Source organism: Schistocerca gregaria, chromosome 1, assembly GCF_023897955.1.
Source record: "Schistocerca gregaria isolate iqSchGreg1 chromosome 1, iqSchGreg1.2, whole genome shotgun sequence".
NCBI lineage: Eukaryota > Metazoa > Arthropoda > Insecta > Orthoptera > Acrididae > Schistocerca > Schistocerca gregaria.
The window spans coordinates 621352905-621369548 of NC_064920.1; the positions used below are offsets into that span (position 1 = coordinate 621352905).

General features: G+C 41.7%; 1 protein-coding gene across 8 annotated transcripts in view; it reads right to left on the minus strand.

Moving 5' to 3' along the window:
• The window catches only part of LOC126359421 (leukocyte tyrosine kinase receptor), an 815186-nt gene that overhangs the window by 390778 nt on the left and 407764 nt on the right, over window positions 1–16644 (minus strand). For all 8 annotated transcript variants that reach the window (XR_007566229.1, XM_050007634.1, XM_050007633.1 and 5 more), the window contains 2 exons: window positions 7594–7724; window positions 1721–1884 (listed from right to left, as the gene is read on the minus strand). Coding sequence is in view for 7 of the 8 variants with exons in the window: in XM_050007634.1 (XP_049863591.1) it covers window positions 1721–1884; window positions 7594–7724 (295 nt within the window). In the remaining variant the exon portion in view is untranslated. The remainder of the gene's footprint in view (window positions 1–1720; window positions 1885–7593; window positions 7725–16644) is intronic.

Genomic DNA, 16644 nt, shown 5'->3' on the forward strand with positions numbered 1-16644 from the left:
GAAAACGAGAGGGAGCCAAAAGTCCGGGCTGTATGGAGAGCGATCACTTCCCATCAAAAATGCTCCAGGGACGTCTTTGTTGCAGCTGCAGTGTGCAGCCGAGCATTGTCATGAAGGACAATTCCCGATGATCTTCGCTTTTTCTGAACTGCTGTTCGTAGGCGATTTTCTCGAATCACATGATTCACTCGCCGAACAAGACCATCGGTTGACACTGTCTTCCTTCTACTTCAAAGTTCGTGCACCACTACCGCACTTTGCTGTCACTTATGAAAGTTACATTATGTGGACTGCATGGAAATCAGGCGGAACTTCTCAACATACATAAATAGAACGACAACAAGCACTTCTTACTTGGCGACAGAATCCATTGATGTATGCATTTTTACGTGTTCACTGTGTTCTTAGAATTGAATGTCTGATGTGACGCTATTGACGGGCATACTAGAGACACTGGGCAACACACACACACATAGCGTCTTGTGGTTTTAATTTCGTGACCTGTCGTACCTCGGAAAAAAAGTATCGTAGTTTTCTCGCACTCTACATCCACATCTACGTCTACATACATACTCCGCAATCCACCATACGGTGCGTGGTGGAGGGTACCTCGTACCACAACTAGCATCTTCTCTCCCTGTTCCACTCCCAAACCGACCGAGGGAAAAATGACTGCCTATATGCCTCTGTACGATCCCTAATCTCTCTTATCTTCTCTTTTTGGTCTTTCCGCGAAATGTAAGTTGGCGGCAGTAAAATTGTACTGCAGTCAGCCTCAAATGCTGGTTCTCTAAATTTCCTCAGTAACGATTCACGAAAAGATCGCCTCCTTTCCTCTAGAGACTCCCACCCGAGTTCCTGAAGCATTTCCGTAACACTCGCGTGATAATCAAACCTACCAGTAACAAATGCAGCAGCCCGCCTCTGAATTGCTTCTATGTCCTCTCTCAATCCGACCTGAAAGGGATCCCAAACGCTCGAGCAGTACTCAAGAATAGGTCGTATTGGTGTTTTATAAGTGGTCTCCTTTTCAGATGAACCACATCTTCCCAAAATTCTACCAATGAACCGAAGACGACTATCCGCCTTCCGCACAACTGCCATCACATGCTTGTCCCACTTCATATCACTCTGCAATGTTACGCCCAAATATTTAATCGACGTGACTGTGTCAAGCGCTAAACTACTAATGGAGTATTCATACATTAAAGGATTCTTTTTCCTATTCATCTACATTAATTTACATTTATCTACATTTAGAGTTAGCTGCCATTCTTTACACCAATCACAAATGCTGTCCAACTCATCTTGTATCCTCCTACAGTCACTCAACGACGACACTTTCCCGTACACCACAGCATCATCAGCAAACAGCCGCACATTGCTATCCATCCTATCCAAAAGATCATGTATGTAGATAGAAAACAACAGCGGCCCTGCCACACTTCCCTGGGGCACTCCAGATGATACCCTCACCTCCGATGAACACTCACCATCGAGGTCAACGTACTGGGTTCTATTACTTAAGAAGTCTTCGAGCCACTCACATACTTGGGAACCAATCCCATATGCTCGTACCTTAGTTAGGAGTCTGCATCCAAATGAAACGTGCTCTTCTCGCCTCGGATACAGGCTAATCACAGCAGTTGCTACGAAATGAACACTTTTTGTGTGCGAGAGTGCGCGCGCGCTTGTGCGTTCGTGCGTGCTGGAGACTGACCTCTCGGTGATGTTGGGCAGCTGCGCGACGATGCGCCACCACTGGTCGCCGTGGTCGCCGAACGTGCGCGACAGGATGCGTGCGCTCTGCTTCTTGTCCATCTCGGTCGCGTACAGCTCCAGGGATCCGCTGTGTGGTCCGAACTGGTGGAAGTGGAAACGCACCTGGAAAAGGCACAGCATACACCAATGAATCACCACACGACCTGGCTTTCTCTCCACGAAAACCGCACTAAAATGTTTTACAGGGCTAGCCGGAAAGTAAGAATGGAAGATCAATAGCGCAGCTCTTGGATTGCCCCCTCCTGTTCAACCTGTACATCGAAGAAACATTTACAGAAATAAAATAAAAGTTCTACAGTGGGATTACCATTGAGGATAAAGGATGTCGATTTTAAGATTAGCTTGTGACATTACTTTCCTCAGTGAGGAAGTAGTATAGGGCATGTCACTTCCTGGCAGACTAAAATTGTGTGCCGGGCCGAAACTCGAACTCGCGATCTTTGCTTTTCGCGGAAAGTTCTCTACCCATTGAGCTACCGAAGCACGACGCAGTGTCCATCCTCATACCTTTATTTCCGCCAGTACATGTCGTCGCAGTATCCTTTCTTCCAGTGGTGCTAGTTCTGTAAGTGTCGTAGGAGAACTTTTGTGAAGTTTGGAACATGGGAGATGAGGCACTGGTGGAATTATAGCTGTGAGGAGGGTCCTGAGTCATGCCTGGATAGCTCAGTGGGTAGAGCAGCTGCCTGCGAAAGGCAAAGGTCCCGAACTCGAGTTTTGGCCCGGCATACAGTTGTAATCTAACAGGAATTTCATATCAACGCACACTCAACTGCAGAGTGAAAAAACTTTTCCGCTACTTTTCGTTTATCTCGTCTATCGTTATAAATCTTGATCCTTTCAACGGGGTTTTAGACTTCGGAAATAAAAAAAAAGTCCCCAGGGGCCAGGTCTGGAGATTACGGAGAATGAGGCAGTGCAGTGATTTTGTAATTTGTGCTATAGTCACGCACTAAAAGGGTGAATGTGCGTGTGCGTTATCATGATGATAGAGCATGTATTGTCTCGCCACATTTCAGGCCGTTCCCTTCTCACATTTTCTGACAGGCCTCGCGACACGTCGCTGCAGTACCTATCCCTCAAAGTCAAAGAAAACTACCAGCATGGCTTGGACGTTTGACCTGACCTGACGAGCTTTTTTCGGACTTGTATAACCTTTCCCGATCCATTGTGAAGCCTAAAACTTGATTTCAACACCATAGTCGTAGATCGACGTCTCATAACCAGTTGTGACTCTCTTATGGAACATCTCGTTCTCATTTACGCAGTCCAAAAGCTCCTCACAGATTGCGAGGCGAAGGTCTTTCTGGTCTTGAATCACGAGCGGTGGGACGAACTTGGCGCAACACGATGCATCCTAAAATGCTGGATCAGGAATTCATGACATGATTCAACTGAAATGTTACATTCTTCCGTAATCTTTCGGACAATCAGTTCTCGACTGGCACGCACAATTTCGTTGACGTTCCTGACATGAGCGTCGTCCTGAACGAGGGTCGTCTTTAACTTCCATCCGACCATTTTTAAACCGTGTTAACTACTCGTAACACCGACTGCGGCTTAACTACTCATCTCTATAAGCTTCCTGCATCATTTGGTGTTCCTCTGTAAAGGTTTCCTTGAGATTCACGCAAAATTTAATGCAGATGCGTTGCTCCTCTAACTCTGCGATCTCGAAATTCGCAAACTGTGCAAGACATAGTTCTGCTCAATACAGCATTGAACAATAACTCACAGACATACAACAATGAAACTTCCGGCAGTTACACATTAAACACAGGCGTGTGCAGGGATGCCAATTGCATTTCGCTCCAACATACCATTGGCGCGAAATTACGAGTGTTCCAGAATTTTTCGAACAGACCTCATACACTCAACCAGGCCTGGTAACATCACTAAACACGAATAACACTAATGCACTCTGGTGGTTTACTACATGTCAAAGAGAATTGCAACTCTAGTCATTTACCTTCCTTCTCGATAGTGTGTATGTATACGATGTTACGTTGATATCCGACCTTGTATTCTGGGTGCTTCACTTTTTTTTTGCCAGGCAATGTATCTAAATTTGAACCTTGTAACGAACAAAATGAAACTTTTTTTTAGTACTAAAGAACCCTTAGGTATGTTTAAAGGTCATGCAAATAAACCAAACACAGTAACAGCTGGCATATCCCGGCCTGTCTCATGACACATACAGAGAGATTAAAATGAAAGAATTCCGCTAGCTTGGAAACAAAACAACGTATGGCGGTCGGAGCAAGGATGAGAAAAGAAACAGACTAATTCCGGCAAGAAGAATGTTCTTCGCTAAAAGAAGTCTACTACCATCAAGCACAGGCCTTACTTTGAGGAAGACATTTCTGAGAGCGAACTTCTTGAGCACAACAAGCGACATTATCTTAAATGCAACTTCAAACCACCCACAGAACCACAAACAAGCAGCAATCAGATACATGTTAAACAGGCTGAACAGGATCCCCCTAAACAATTATAATTACCAGAAAGAGTTAGCCATTACAAAACAAATAGCATCAAAAATGGACACAAAGAAACAATGATAGACAAATTAAACGAAAAAATAAAGAGAAAAATAATTTAAAAAAACTAACCAAACCACACTAACTCGTACAACTTGCACTACAACAAAAAAAAAAAAGGCATACAATGACCTACCACAGCAAATTAATTCATAAAATAGGAAACATATTTAAAAAACAAGGCATAAACATTGCTTACAAAACAAACAATTCCATACAAAAGCACATCCCAAAACTAAAATCAAAACCAGGGAGATTCCAACAATGTGGTATCTATCAGCTCAGTTGCAGAGATTGTGAGAAGATATACAATGGAATGACTGGCAGGGCATTTGACACAAGATATAAAGAACACATCATAGCATTCAAATATGGTACAACACATTCAACATTTGCAGATCATCTAAAAGAAGAACACTATAGACCAAGCAATATTGAAAACGATATGAATATCATAAAAATCAGTAAAGACAGACACCTCCTTCCTTTCCAAGAAAATTTCCACATACAAAAAGCATTAACACAAAATAAACAGCTGCTCAATGACCAGATAAATATAGGAAACCAGACTCTACATAGAATAACTGACAAAATTACATGAAAAATAAAAGAGCCTTTTCCATCTTTCACCCCCTCCAACTCTTCCACTCTCCCCCCTACCACCCACGCACAGTTTCATTTCAAATCTTGATCCTCACCATCTTCTCTAACTCACACTCCATCACACTGCTATATATACTTGTGTCCACTCATCATAGTTTCCTTCTCCCCTAAAAAAGAAATAAAATAAATTTAAAATAAAATAAAAATTAAAAAAATAATATTAAAAAAATCTCTACATCGCTATTACTTCTCTACTCTTACACAGTACGTAAATACACAGAAACATAATTAAATAGTATTACACATGTACAACAGTCCAATTAAAAAAAATGTTGTAGGTCAAAGACAAAGTAACGAAAGGTTATGTTGGCAACACTACAAAACAAAACAGAAACAAGAAAACACATACTTGAAGTACAAAAAGAAACAGAATACAGTGGTGTGTATAAAAGTGTGGTGTGAGAAATGCATAGTGCTGCAGAACATTTAAAAAGTAGACGAAAATTATCAGTGTCAAAAACAGCTGCAACGATGTGCTAGCAGACCGCATTTCGCGATGTAAGCGAGAAATCAGCCACAAAATTATCGTAAGTACAAACCAACCTATTCTTAACAGAGTGTTTTTTCGTTCTAAAAAGCTAATCAAAATGTGAATAACTTAGTTACAGACCACTGATGATGCTTTACCTCAACAAAGCGAAACGCGTCTGGTGAAAAAATCACTTATTTTTGTAGTTGAGACGACAGACCAAAAATACCCTCAAGAATTATGAAGCAACTACTGACACAATGGCCACACAAATGAAAAATTTGACTATCAACTTTAATATACGAGCGTTGGAACTTTAGTAGTAGCAACTATGTACTTACAGCTTACACAATATAAATACATGTATATGTGGTGTGTGTTCGTTCGGACGTATCCGAAAGTATAGACTATGCATATATATATGTAAGGTGAGGATGGCCAATGATCTCTTCAGTGTGGATGCACACCAGACTCGAACTGTTATAGGAATCGGCGAAATGCCGCAAGTAATGAGGATAATGGGCAACGGGCACTGCATCAGTAGGATATGGATAAGTAGAGAATTTGTGTCTTACGGCAGAAGTGCTAGGGTAGTCCGTGTGTCCAGATGGCTTAGTGGTCAGAGCATCTGTCTAATAAGCAGGAGACTCGGGTTGGGCACAAATTTTTAGCTTTCCCCATTGATTTAAATCAATGCACACACTCGTAGCCAATGTTGTAATTCGATTGTGTCTTAATTCATACTGCCTGCTGGATCAAAATGGAAAAATTAAAGTGGCATGGCCAAACAGTGGTAGATCTGATTTTTGTTTGTTTTATTTTTGTAGTTTAAACTTAGTTAGATGAGAAGATAGCAAAAGTGACTAATGAGTAAGAAAAAAGTGATCATAGCATCAGCCCAGTAAGCAGGAGATCCGTGTTCGAATCCAAATCCTACACAAATTTTCAACTTTCTCGATTGATGTAAAGCAATGCCCACTCGCAGTCAATGCCTGTAATTCCTTTGCCTCTATTTTAAGACACGTGTTTCACAGTTTTACTGTCCTTCAAAGTAGTCACCAGCATTTGTAAATACCTCGCCAGCTCTGTGGAAATCGTACGAGACTGTTAGCAGTACCATTTGCGCTGATAGTGCGAGCGGAGCTGTCTGTTGCCCAACGAATCTCTAATACAGTTCTGAATCGAATGCCACAAAGTGCTTCCTACAGTTTAGGAATCAAATTGAAGTCACACGGGCTTAAGTCCAGGGAGCGTGATGAATGGTACAACACTTCCCAGCCCCATCGGAAGAACAAATCAGTCACAGCTTGTGTCATATGCGCCTGAGCGTTGTCCTGCAAAATGGTGGGCAACTCGTGCAGAAAGTATCGCCGCTTCTGTCTCTAAGATGTTCCTTTTTGGAACGCAGCCCACGACCAGTCGAGAGAAAGAATCGGCGATACTTTCTGCAGGTCTCGCCCATCATTTTGCAGGCCACACAAGTTGTGGCTGATTTGTTCGACTGATGGGGCTGAGAAGTGCTGTAACACCCGTCACACTCCCCGGACTTAAGCTCTTGTGACTTGAACTTCATTCCTAAATTGAAGGAAGCACTTCATGGGATTCACTTCAGGACTGTTACACAGATTCGTCGGGCAATAGACCACTTCACTCGCACAGTCTGTACAACTGGTACTACTAACGGTGTCCTACGACTTCGACACCACTGGCAACGGGTTACAAACAATGATAGTGACTACCCTGAAGGACAGTAAGACTTTGAAACGTGTACCTATTGTGCATATATTGTAAATAAATAGTTGCGACTAATAAAGTTCCAACTCTCATGGTTGGATGCAACGACCATGTAATCTTTCAATCTTTGAGGCTACCGTATTGCTACTGACAGGATTGTTTTCAAACGTAAACTGTACTATCCCAGCTCTGGGAGGAGTTTTAGCAGCGAGTAGGCATGTCAGCACACATCGGCGCTACAGCCCGAACTACTAGCATGAACCCTCTTACCTTCAGTTGGCTGATGTTCGTTGCAAGAACTTGCTACACGTGTTGGCCATGCTCACTAACACGGGACGTCAACCCAGTCACATTGGACTTCCCGTGGTGCGTCCGTAGTAGTAGCCCTCCCGTACAGTCGCTTACCTTACATGTACCGAAGTAGGGTGAGGTAGGGTTGGCGTGGTACGGCGGCGGCGGATAGAAGATGGCGCTCTCCAACACCGCCGCGTCCGCGAACTGCTTCGCGTTCGACATGTTGGCGTACATGTAGTGACCTGAGAGCAGAAAACAGCACACTGTGTCCAAAAACTGATGTTCTTATTGAATTCGCTTAGCCTATCAAGATACCCTACGTAATTGCTTTTACTGTTATTGAAATTTGGCGCACAAAGCTTACTCTCATACTATTTGGTCATTAGCTGCTGCAGACTACAATTGTTGCGTTTATAATTACTGCAGTATGAGTTACATTTCATTTTTACGAACAAGTGTCCATAACAAACATATTTCGTTGAATCAGTTAGAATGTTGAATATACCTTAAGAAATCCTAAAACACAGATCATTTGAAACACGTACTGGAACAGCAAAGAATATCATCTCCCAAAGTGTTGCATAGTATTCACCTGGCAGACAACATTAATAGCAACCTCAGACTTTTCGCATATGATGGAGTCATCTAGAGTGTAATCAATTCCTTTACGAAAAGTCAGCAGAAATATTCATTCAGAACTTTGTAAGATCAGATTTTTGTAAGATTTAAAAGTCGTGCAAAGTTTCACAGCTTGCCTTAAATGTACAGAAATAGGAAATTATGGAATTAGGCATACAGTTCTACTCTAGGTGCATACATGATGATACTTTGAATGTATACAATGAAATTAATGAAGCGGTTAACCAACTCTTTGAAATATTTAATAATCTTTATGAGAAAAATAGTTTTACTTGCGAGTTACAAAATGAAAAATGAGAACTTAATTGTTTGGATCTAAATTTGCCCGTAGTAGATGATAAAATAAATTTTGATGCTTTCCGTAAGACAACGAATACCTATCAGATTGAGCCTTTGGATTCAACACATCCTCAGTCCCATAAGAAAGCTTTTCATTCAGCTATTCGTCGTGCTGTAGTCACACAACTATCACCAGTGAAACTAAAGAAAGAAATAATTTAATGAGAAGAGCAGCCTTTAATAACGGTTATGAACAGTCATTAGTGGAAAAAATTTTCGAAGCGAAAATCTTAGGAAAAGTATCGTATAGTATTCAGTGTCTGTTAGTAAAAAAGTGTGGTTGCAAGGTTGTTTTCTTCGTAAATAGTAGTTTACAAAAAATTTCAATCCATAATTTTAAAACGTCAAATGACCTTTTACATAGTCCAGTAATTTACAGAATTACTTGCAATACTTGCCCGGTGTTTTATATCGGACAAACCGGGAGGGCTTTTGACATAAGGAACACTTTGCTACGGAAGAAAGGTACTAATGTTCATAATTCTGTTTTTCACTGAGCATTTATTAATATCGGAACACAATCCAAAAGGAGAAGATGAAATGACGACTCTAGGAAGAGAGAATAAAGGGTGGAAACTTTATATCTTACGATTAGAAGAACTTGAAATCTTCAGACATATGGTCAGTAACGATGGGTTCATCGTAAGCTAACAACTATCGTTACGAAATAAAAGCTTCTTTAACGCTTTTAAGACATTTCTCACAACTTTATGATGCTTTGGTTCATGTTCAGCTCGCTTTCTTTTCTTTAAGGACTCTGTACTTCTGTACTGGTTGTACGCCAGACGCCGGTCTATGCCACATCCTGTTTTGAAGAATTTATGTAAAGCATATTTCCTCCTTTTTGATTGTTGTAACATCTTGATAAAAAATTCTGCTTCAGCACACTCTTCATTCTCAACATGTATTTGTAATTAATCGTTTTATTCATTTTTACTTCAAACTGTCGTAGTCATTTTTATAAAAATTATCTTATTTCTTTCAGTATATTTTTGTACGTTCTGTTTTTATATCACATACAGTTCACTTTGTTTAAAACATCTAAATATGTATCATACTGATGAACAGTTGCGTATTTCATACAGTTGAGCGTTTATCCCGCGACTAGCAACCTGTAAGTGGCGCGCTCTACATCATGTTTATCTAGCATCGAATTACGTGCCACACGTCCCGCCCAATGTCTGCTCTTTTAACAAGCTGTACCTGTTGTAACAATTTTTTACTGTTTCCGCAGAGGACTTTATTCTACCTTTTCTGATGTTTCACTTGAGTTCCTTAGCTCATCATCTATGTTTACAATTTTAACGTCATGTAATTTACGTAAGTACTACTTTTATTCCATGGTCTACTTTTCAATGTGGTTAAATATGAAGTATTTTAGACTTTTTAAAATTGCGAATGGTCTACGTTCCAATTTAAATAGTTCTTTCTCTGTTCTTTTCTTTTCTTCCAGTCTGTCTTCATCTATTCTTCTTTGTCTACAGACCATTTTGAACCAGTGATTTTAGCTATCCAGCCTTGGAATCCTTTCATTTCCAATACTTTTTCCCGAAAGGCCTCTCTGTTGTTTATATCTTCTATGTATATATTGTTTCTTTCTAAATCCTTTTTTACACCGTTGACCTAGTTTGTTGCGGACTTCTTACCCCACAAATATTTGAAAATCTTCTTAGTTAATCTACTATCTTGCATTCGAAATAGATGTTCAAAAGAAGTTGAATCTTCTTTTTCTTATTACGTTTGAAATATTTTCTATATTCTGCTATATTTCAGCATGACTTCGTAATTTCCAACCTTTTGCTGAGTTGTCGCCCTAAATTTTCCTTATAATTCGTCTTTCTAGTAGTTCTAGTTTATCTAAGTTATAGTCTAATGCCAGGTATTCGCTTGTATATGGACATTCTGGCTTCACTACTGTGTTGTAATGCTTTATTTTTGCATTTTTGGATAGGCACTTCTTATTGTAGAGGTCTTTGGCGATACCGTATATTCTCCCAATTTTATGCAACCTTTCCCCCATTGCAGATTTTTCCATAGCATGTTCTTTAATTATCTCCCCTAGATATTTGAATTTTCTTACCCTCTCTACTTGGCCAATATATGATTTGAGACATTTTGGAGCTTGCTTCACGTTTTTTACAAACTTTGTTTTTCTGCAAAAATTCTTATGTTAGTTCTGCTGGCTATTTCTTTCAGGAGATTTATTTGGATTATAGCAGATCCCACGTTTTAGGAAAGTGCAGCAAAATCATCAGCAAATGCAGGGCAGTTGATTTCGATATTTTTGCTTCCTCTTCATAACGTTTATATTATGATGCATTTAAAATATTATAGGTAACTTCCTTCTGAAGAAGATACCCTTAGTGATATCGAAACCTGGACAAAGTTTTCACATTAAACTTATGCAACCACTTGACTGTATATTTTACATATTGAAAATTTATTACAGTTGCTGCCGTCAGCCATGTTTAAAACTGTGATAAAATTATACATTTCACAATTAAGAGCCAGTCAATACACAAAAATACGTAGCTTTTAGCATTGTAGTGATATGAAATGGAACGATCATACAGGCTCAGTCGTAGATCAGGCAGTTAGCAGATTTCGCATCATGGCAGGATATCTACAAATGAGATTGCTTGCAAACCTCGCGTTGCGTCACAGAATGCAGCTCAAGTTTCTGGGACCAAATACCAAACGGCGCTGTAGATACAGAACGTGTGCGACGAAAGGCAACAGGAATGGTGCCAGTTTTAAAGGGGAGCGTCGCGACCAAATCATGTTGGATATTTTATATGATTAGTCTGAAATTGGTATTCTTTATGAAGACAACAATACTTTGAGTACAGTTGTATCACTATACCAACTCGATTCAAAATAAATTACAAGCAGATATGCCGCCCGGAGTGGCCGTGCGGTTCTAGGCGCTACAATCTGGAACCGCGAGACCGCTACGGTCGCAGGTTAAAATCCTGCCTCGGGCATGGATGTGTGTGATGTCCTTAGGTTGGTTAGGTTTAAGTAGTTCTAAGTTCTAGGGGACTGATGACCTCAGATGTTAAGTCTCAAAGTGCTCAGAGCCTTTTGAACCATTTTACAAGCAAATACTTATACAATGAGTGAAATTTTACGACCTTTTTTATGTTCACAATTTTAGGTTCTTGTCCCACCGAATTCCTTTAAACTCCAGTCCCTGAGTGCCGATTTACTGCAAACTGGATCTAACACTACTTCATGCGTGTGCAAAGGGAATGCTGTAGAACCATTACCGCTCACATAATTGACTTGCTGGATGACGTCGGAAGCTATAAGACTATTCACAGACGATATTGTATACACTGAGATGACAGATACTATGGGATAGCGATGTTCAGATGGCTTTGAGCACTATGGGACTTAACATCTAAAGTCATTAGTCCCCTAGAACTTAGAACTACTTAAACCTAACTAACCTAAGAACATCACACACATCCATGCCCGAGGCAGGATTCGAACCTGCGACCATAGCGGTCGCCCGGTTCCAGACTGTAGCGCCTAGAACCGCTCGGCCACACCGGACGGCTGGGATAGCGATGTGCACATATACAGATGGCGGTAGTATCGAGTACTTGAGGTATAAAAGAGTAGCACATTGTCAGAACTGTCTTTTGTAATCAGGTGATCCATATGAAAACGTTTTCGTCGCTAATATAGCCGCACTACGGAAATTAACAGACTCTGACCGCGGAATGGTAGATGAAGGTAGGCGCGAAATTCCGTATTCGAAATCGTTAGAGAATTCAGTATTCGGAGATCTACAGTATCCTGAGTGTACCGAGAATATCAAATTTCAGGGATTAGCTCCCACCACAAACAAAGCAGCGGCCGACGGTCTTTGCTTAACTGCCGAGAGCAGCGGCGTTTGCATGGAGTTCTCAGTGTTAACAGACAAGCAGCACTGTGTGAAATAACCGCAGAAATCGGCGAGAACATACGACGAACGTATCTGTTAGGACAGTACGGCGAAATCTGGCGTTTATAGGCCATGGTAGCAGACGACCGACATGAGTGCGTTTGTGAACATAGGACTTCGGCTGTAGCGCGTCTCCTGGCTCGTGACCATTTCGGATGGACGTAGGCGGCTAGAAAACCGTGACCTGGTAGGATGAGTTCCGATTCCAGTTAGTAAGAGCTGATGGTAGGATTAGCGTGTGGCACACACCCCGTGAAGCCATGGAACCAAACCATCAACAAGGCACCGTGACTGTATAACGGTGTGGGCTGTGTTTACATGGAATGAACTGGTTCCTCTAGTCCAACTGAACCGATCATTGACCGTTATGTTCGGCTACTTGGAGACCACCTGCAGCCATTTATGGATTTCATGTTGCGGAACAACGACGGTATTTTTATGGATCACAATGCTCTCTCCACCGGGCCACAGATGTTCGCAATTGGTTTCAAGAACATTCTGGACAATTCGAGCGACTGGTTTGATCACTCAGATTTCCCGACATGAATCCCATCGAGCATTTATGGGACATAATCGAAAGGTCGGTTTGTGCACAAAATCCTGCACCGGCAACACTTTCGCAGGTGTCGTACAGAGAGCATGGTTCAATATTTTCGCAGTAGACTTTGCAACAACTTTTTCTTCCATGTCGAGAGCTGCTGCACTACGCCGCGCAAAAAGGGAGGCCGACACCACATTAGGAAGTATCCGATGACTTTTGTCATCTCACTATATAGAAATGTCGCAAGGAAGACTGCAGAAGACCGACGTTTGATAAAGGGACGTATACATTTGTATCTTATTGCTCACAAATCAGCTGATATGTCCATTATGTATGTTACGCGATTGCTGAACAATATCTGGGAACAGTCTCATCCATTAAATTACTGAAAGTATGCATAAAGAGCTATTGAAATATGAACTAGCACATGCAATGAGTCATAGGAAAGATAGATGCCAGACTCAGCTTCATTGCAAGAACCCTCAGGAAGTGTACCCATAGTCCACCCTCGAGCGAGGCAGCTTGCAAAACCTTCGTTCGGCCGATACGTGATTACTGCTTGTCATTGTGGATCACTTACCAGATAGGCTTGATAGAGGAAAAAGGGAAGATTCAAAGAAGAGTAGTGCGTTACATCACGGGTTCGTTCAGACATCCAACTCCAGTGGCTGACGGTACAAGAGAAGTGTTCTGCATCACCGCGTGACAGCGTACTTTCCTATAAAAGTCAACCAGTGCATTTCGGTACAGCAATTACAAACTTTAAGCAGAGACAGAGTACACCTAGGTAATGGAAAACCGCATGGCAAAGTCGGAAATGCTTTCTTGGCACGGTAGTGACATCACAAAACACTGCTGTGCTGAAACACCCTGTATTGTTTTCCGCTAGGTGTATCTCGCGAGAAGACCATCAAGTTAAAGTCAGAGATATTTCAGCTCAAATGGAGGCTTAGCACCAGGCATTTCTCCCTCTCGTACTACACAAAGTAGGTTACCCTGCAGCTCACGTCATGCTGTGGCTTGCGGAGTGTAGATGTAATTGTTGTTACATCATTCAGTAGCTACTACCATCCCCCCTCCACCCCCCCTCCACCCCCCCCCCCCCCTTCCCTAACGGAACTGCAGCAACTCCAGTTACACTCTCCGATGAGATGCTGAAAGTCGTCTAAGCCAGCTTTTATTTTTGTTTGTTTGATGCGTTAATAATCTCCACACATACGAGTGAAGTGCAATGTCTCGACTGACACTGACTTATCATTGCCAAGTCCAAACCACTAAGGATAAGAACTTGAAATTTGCAGAGTGTTTGACCTTAAACTGTAGGCGTTGTTTAAGAAGGCATTTTTCGGAATTCTACCCCAAAGGGATTGAAACAGTGGATGAAAGGCTTTTAAAAAATACGTCGCTATTAAGGCAAGTTCGAATCTAGAAATTAATATTTGGTTTTTCAGCCTGAAATTAAAAAAAAAATACTTCTCACAGCATTTGTGGCAATTCAACCACTAGTGGGGTACAATAGGGGGTGAAAACTTTTAAGTAAGTATTTCGTAATATTAAAAAATGTTTAAAGGTGAATCTATGAAAATTGGTATTTCATTTCTCTGTTAGATATAAAGAAATATGTGTTAGGGGATGAAGTTTATATGGAACTACAGACACAAGAACGCAAAAGGCATGATTAACAAAAACCGTGGACTCCAGTAACCAGGATCGCTTTTTGGTCAGACTACATTCGGACCGAGCGAGGTGGCGCTGTGGTTAGTACACTGGACTCGTATTCGTGGGAAAGACGGTTCAAACCCATGACCGGACATCCTGATTTAGGTCTTCCGTGATTTACCTAAATCGCTTCAGGCAAATGCAGGGATGGTTCCTTTGAAACGACAACGCTGACTTCCTCCCCCATTGGGCGGCCGTCCCCCTCGCAGGTTCGAGTCCTCCCTCGGACATGGGTGTGTGTTGTTCTTAGTGTACGTTAGTTTAAGTTAGATTAAGTAGTGCGTAAGCATAGGGACCGATGGCCTCAGCAGTTTGGTCCCATAAGACCTTACCACAAATTTGCAGAAAACATTTTTCCTTGCCCATTCTTTCCTAATCCGATGGGACCGATGAGCTCGCTGTTTGGTCCCCTCCTCCAAATCAACCAACCAATCAGCTACATACGGCCAAGACCATGCTTCTATGACCTTATTTAGCGTGAAATTTTAGAAGGTGTTGCAGTGTGTAAAAAACATAAAAATTCTGTTAAAGAAAAAAAAAATTATGTGCAGAACATACTATCTACCTCAGCGATGCAGCCGGCGCTAAGCTAGTTACGTATAAACTGCACAGATAACTTTTCTGTTTCTTTTTCGTTGCGAACAGGACACATACAGTGAGCATCATTATTTATTTTATGTATCAGCCAACATCCTTTCCACATCCTCTCTGTTTTTACAGGTAATATGTGTATAGTTAGAATCTGTGAGCATATGTGTTACAATCGAACGGTGAGAGAAGCAAAGTTTTTCCTGTGTGTTTTATGCTACGCAGTATTGACAATGATAATTTTCCCCAGAGGATCAAGTAAGTTTGCTATTAGCACGAAGCAGATCGCTTCCCGCTTTTTTGCAACGGATATTTTGATATGTTTGCCCCACATTAGCTTAAAAAACTCTCTGCGGAGCTTGCTGATAAATGATTAACGCAAGATTATCTTTTCTTCCATACATGGTTTCCTTTACAGTCAGTTTTTGCGTTCTGTACGTTTCTGCGCGCTTTGCCTGTCTCGTCACCACAACGATACGGCTCTGCACATGAAGGAAGTAACACGCGACAGCTAGCATCGTACATTTGCTCAACACTTTTTCACTGAGGTATCAAAAGCCATGGGATACGTCCTAATATCGTGTTGGACCTCTTTTTGTCAGGTATAGTGCAACGACTCGATGTGCCGTGGTCTCAACAGTTCATTGAAAGTTCCCGGAAGAAATACTGTACCATGCTGTCTATATAGCCGTCTATACTTGCGAAAGTTTTGCAGGCGCAGGGTTTTGCGCACGAACGGCCTCTCGCTTATGTCCCATAAACGTTCAATGGAATTCATGTCTGGCGATCTGACTGGCCATATTATTCGTTCGGCTTGTCCAGAATGTTCTTCAAACTAATCACGTACAATTGTGGTCCGGTGACATGGCGCAATGTGAGCCATACAAATACCTTCGTTGTTTGGAAACATTCGGTACATGAACGGCTGCAAATGGTCTCCAATATAACCATTTACAGACACTGATCGGTTCATTTGGACCAAGGATACAGTTCATTCCATGTGAACACAGCCCACAACATTATGCATCCATCACCAGCTTCCACGGTGCCTTGTTGAAAACTTCGGCCCATGGCTTCATGAGGTCTATGCCACACTCGAATCCTACCATTACCTCTTACCAACTAAAATGGGGTCTCCTCTGTCCGGGCCATGGTTTTAAAGAGGTCTAGGGTGCAACCGATGTGGCCACGAAAGGCGGTATAGACGATGTGCTGTTAGGAGATACACTCTCGTCGGTCGTCTGCTGCCATAGCCCATTTACCACAAATTTCGCCGCACTGTCCTAACGTCGTCATGATTCCTCATTGATTTCTGCGTTTATTTCATGCAGTGTTGCATGTCTGTTATCACTGACAACTCTACGCAAACGCTGTTGCTCTCGGT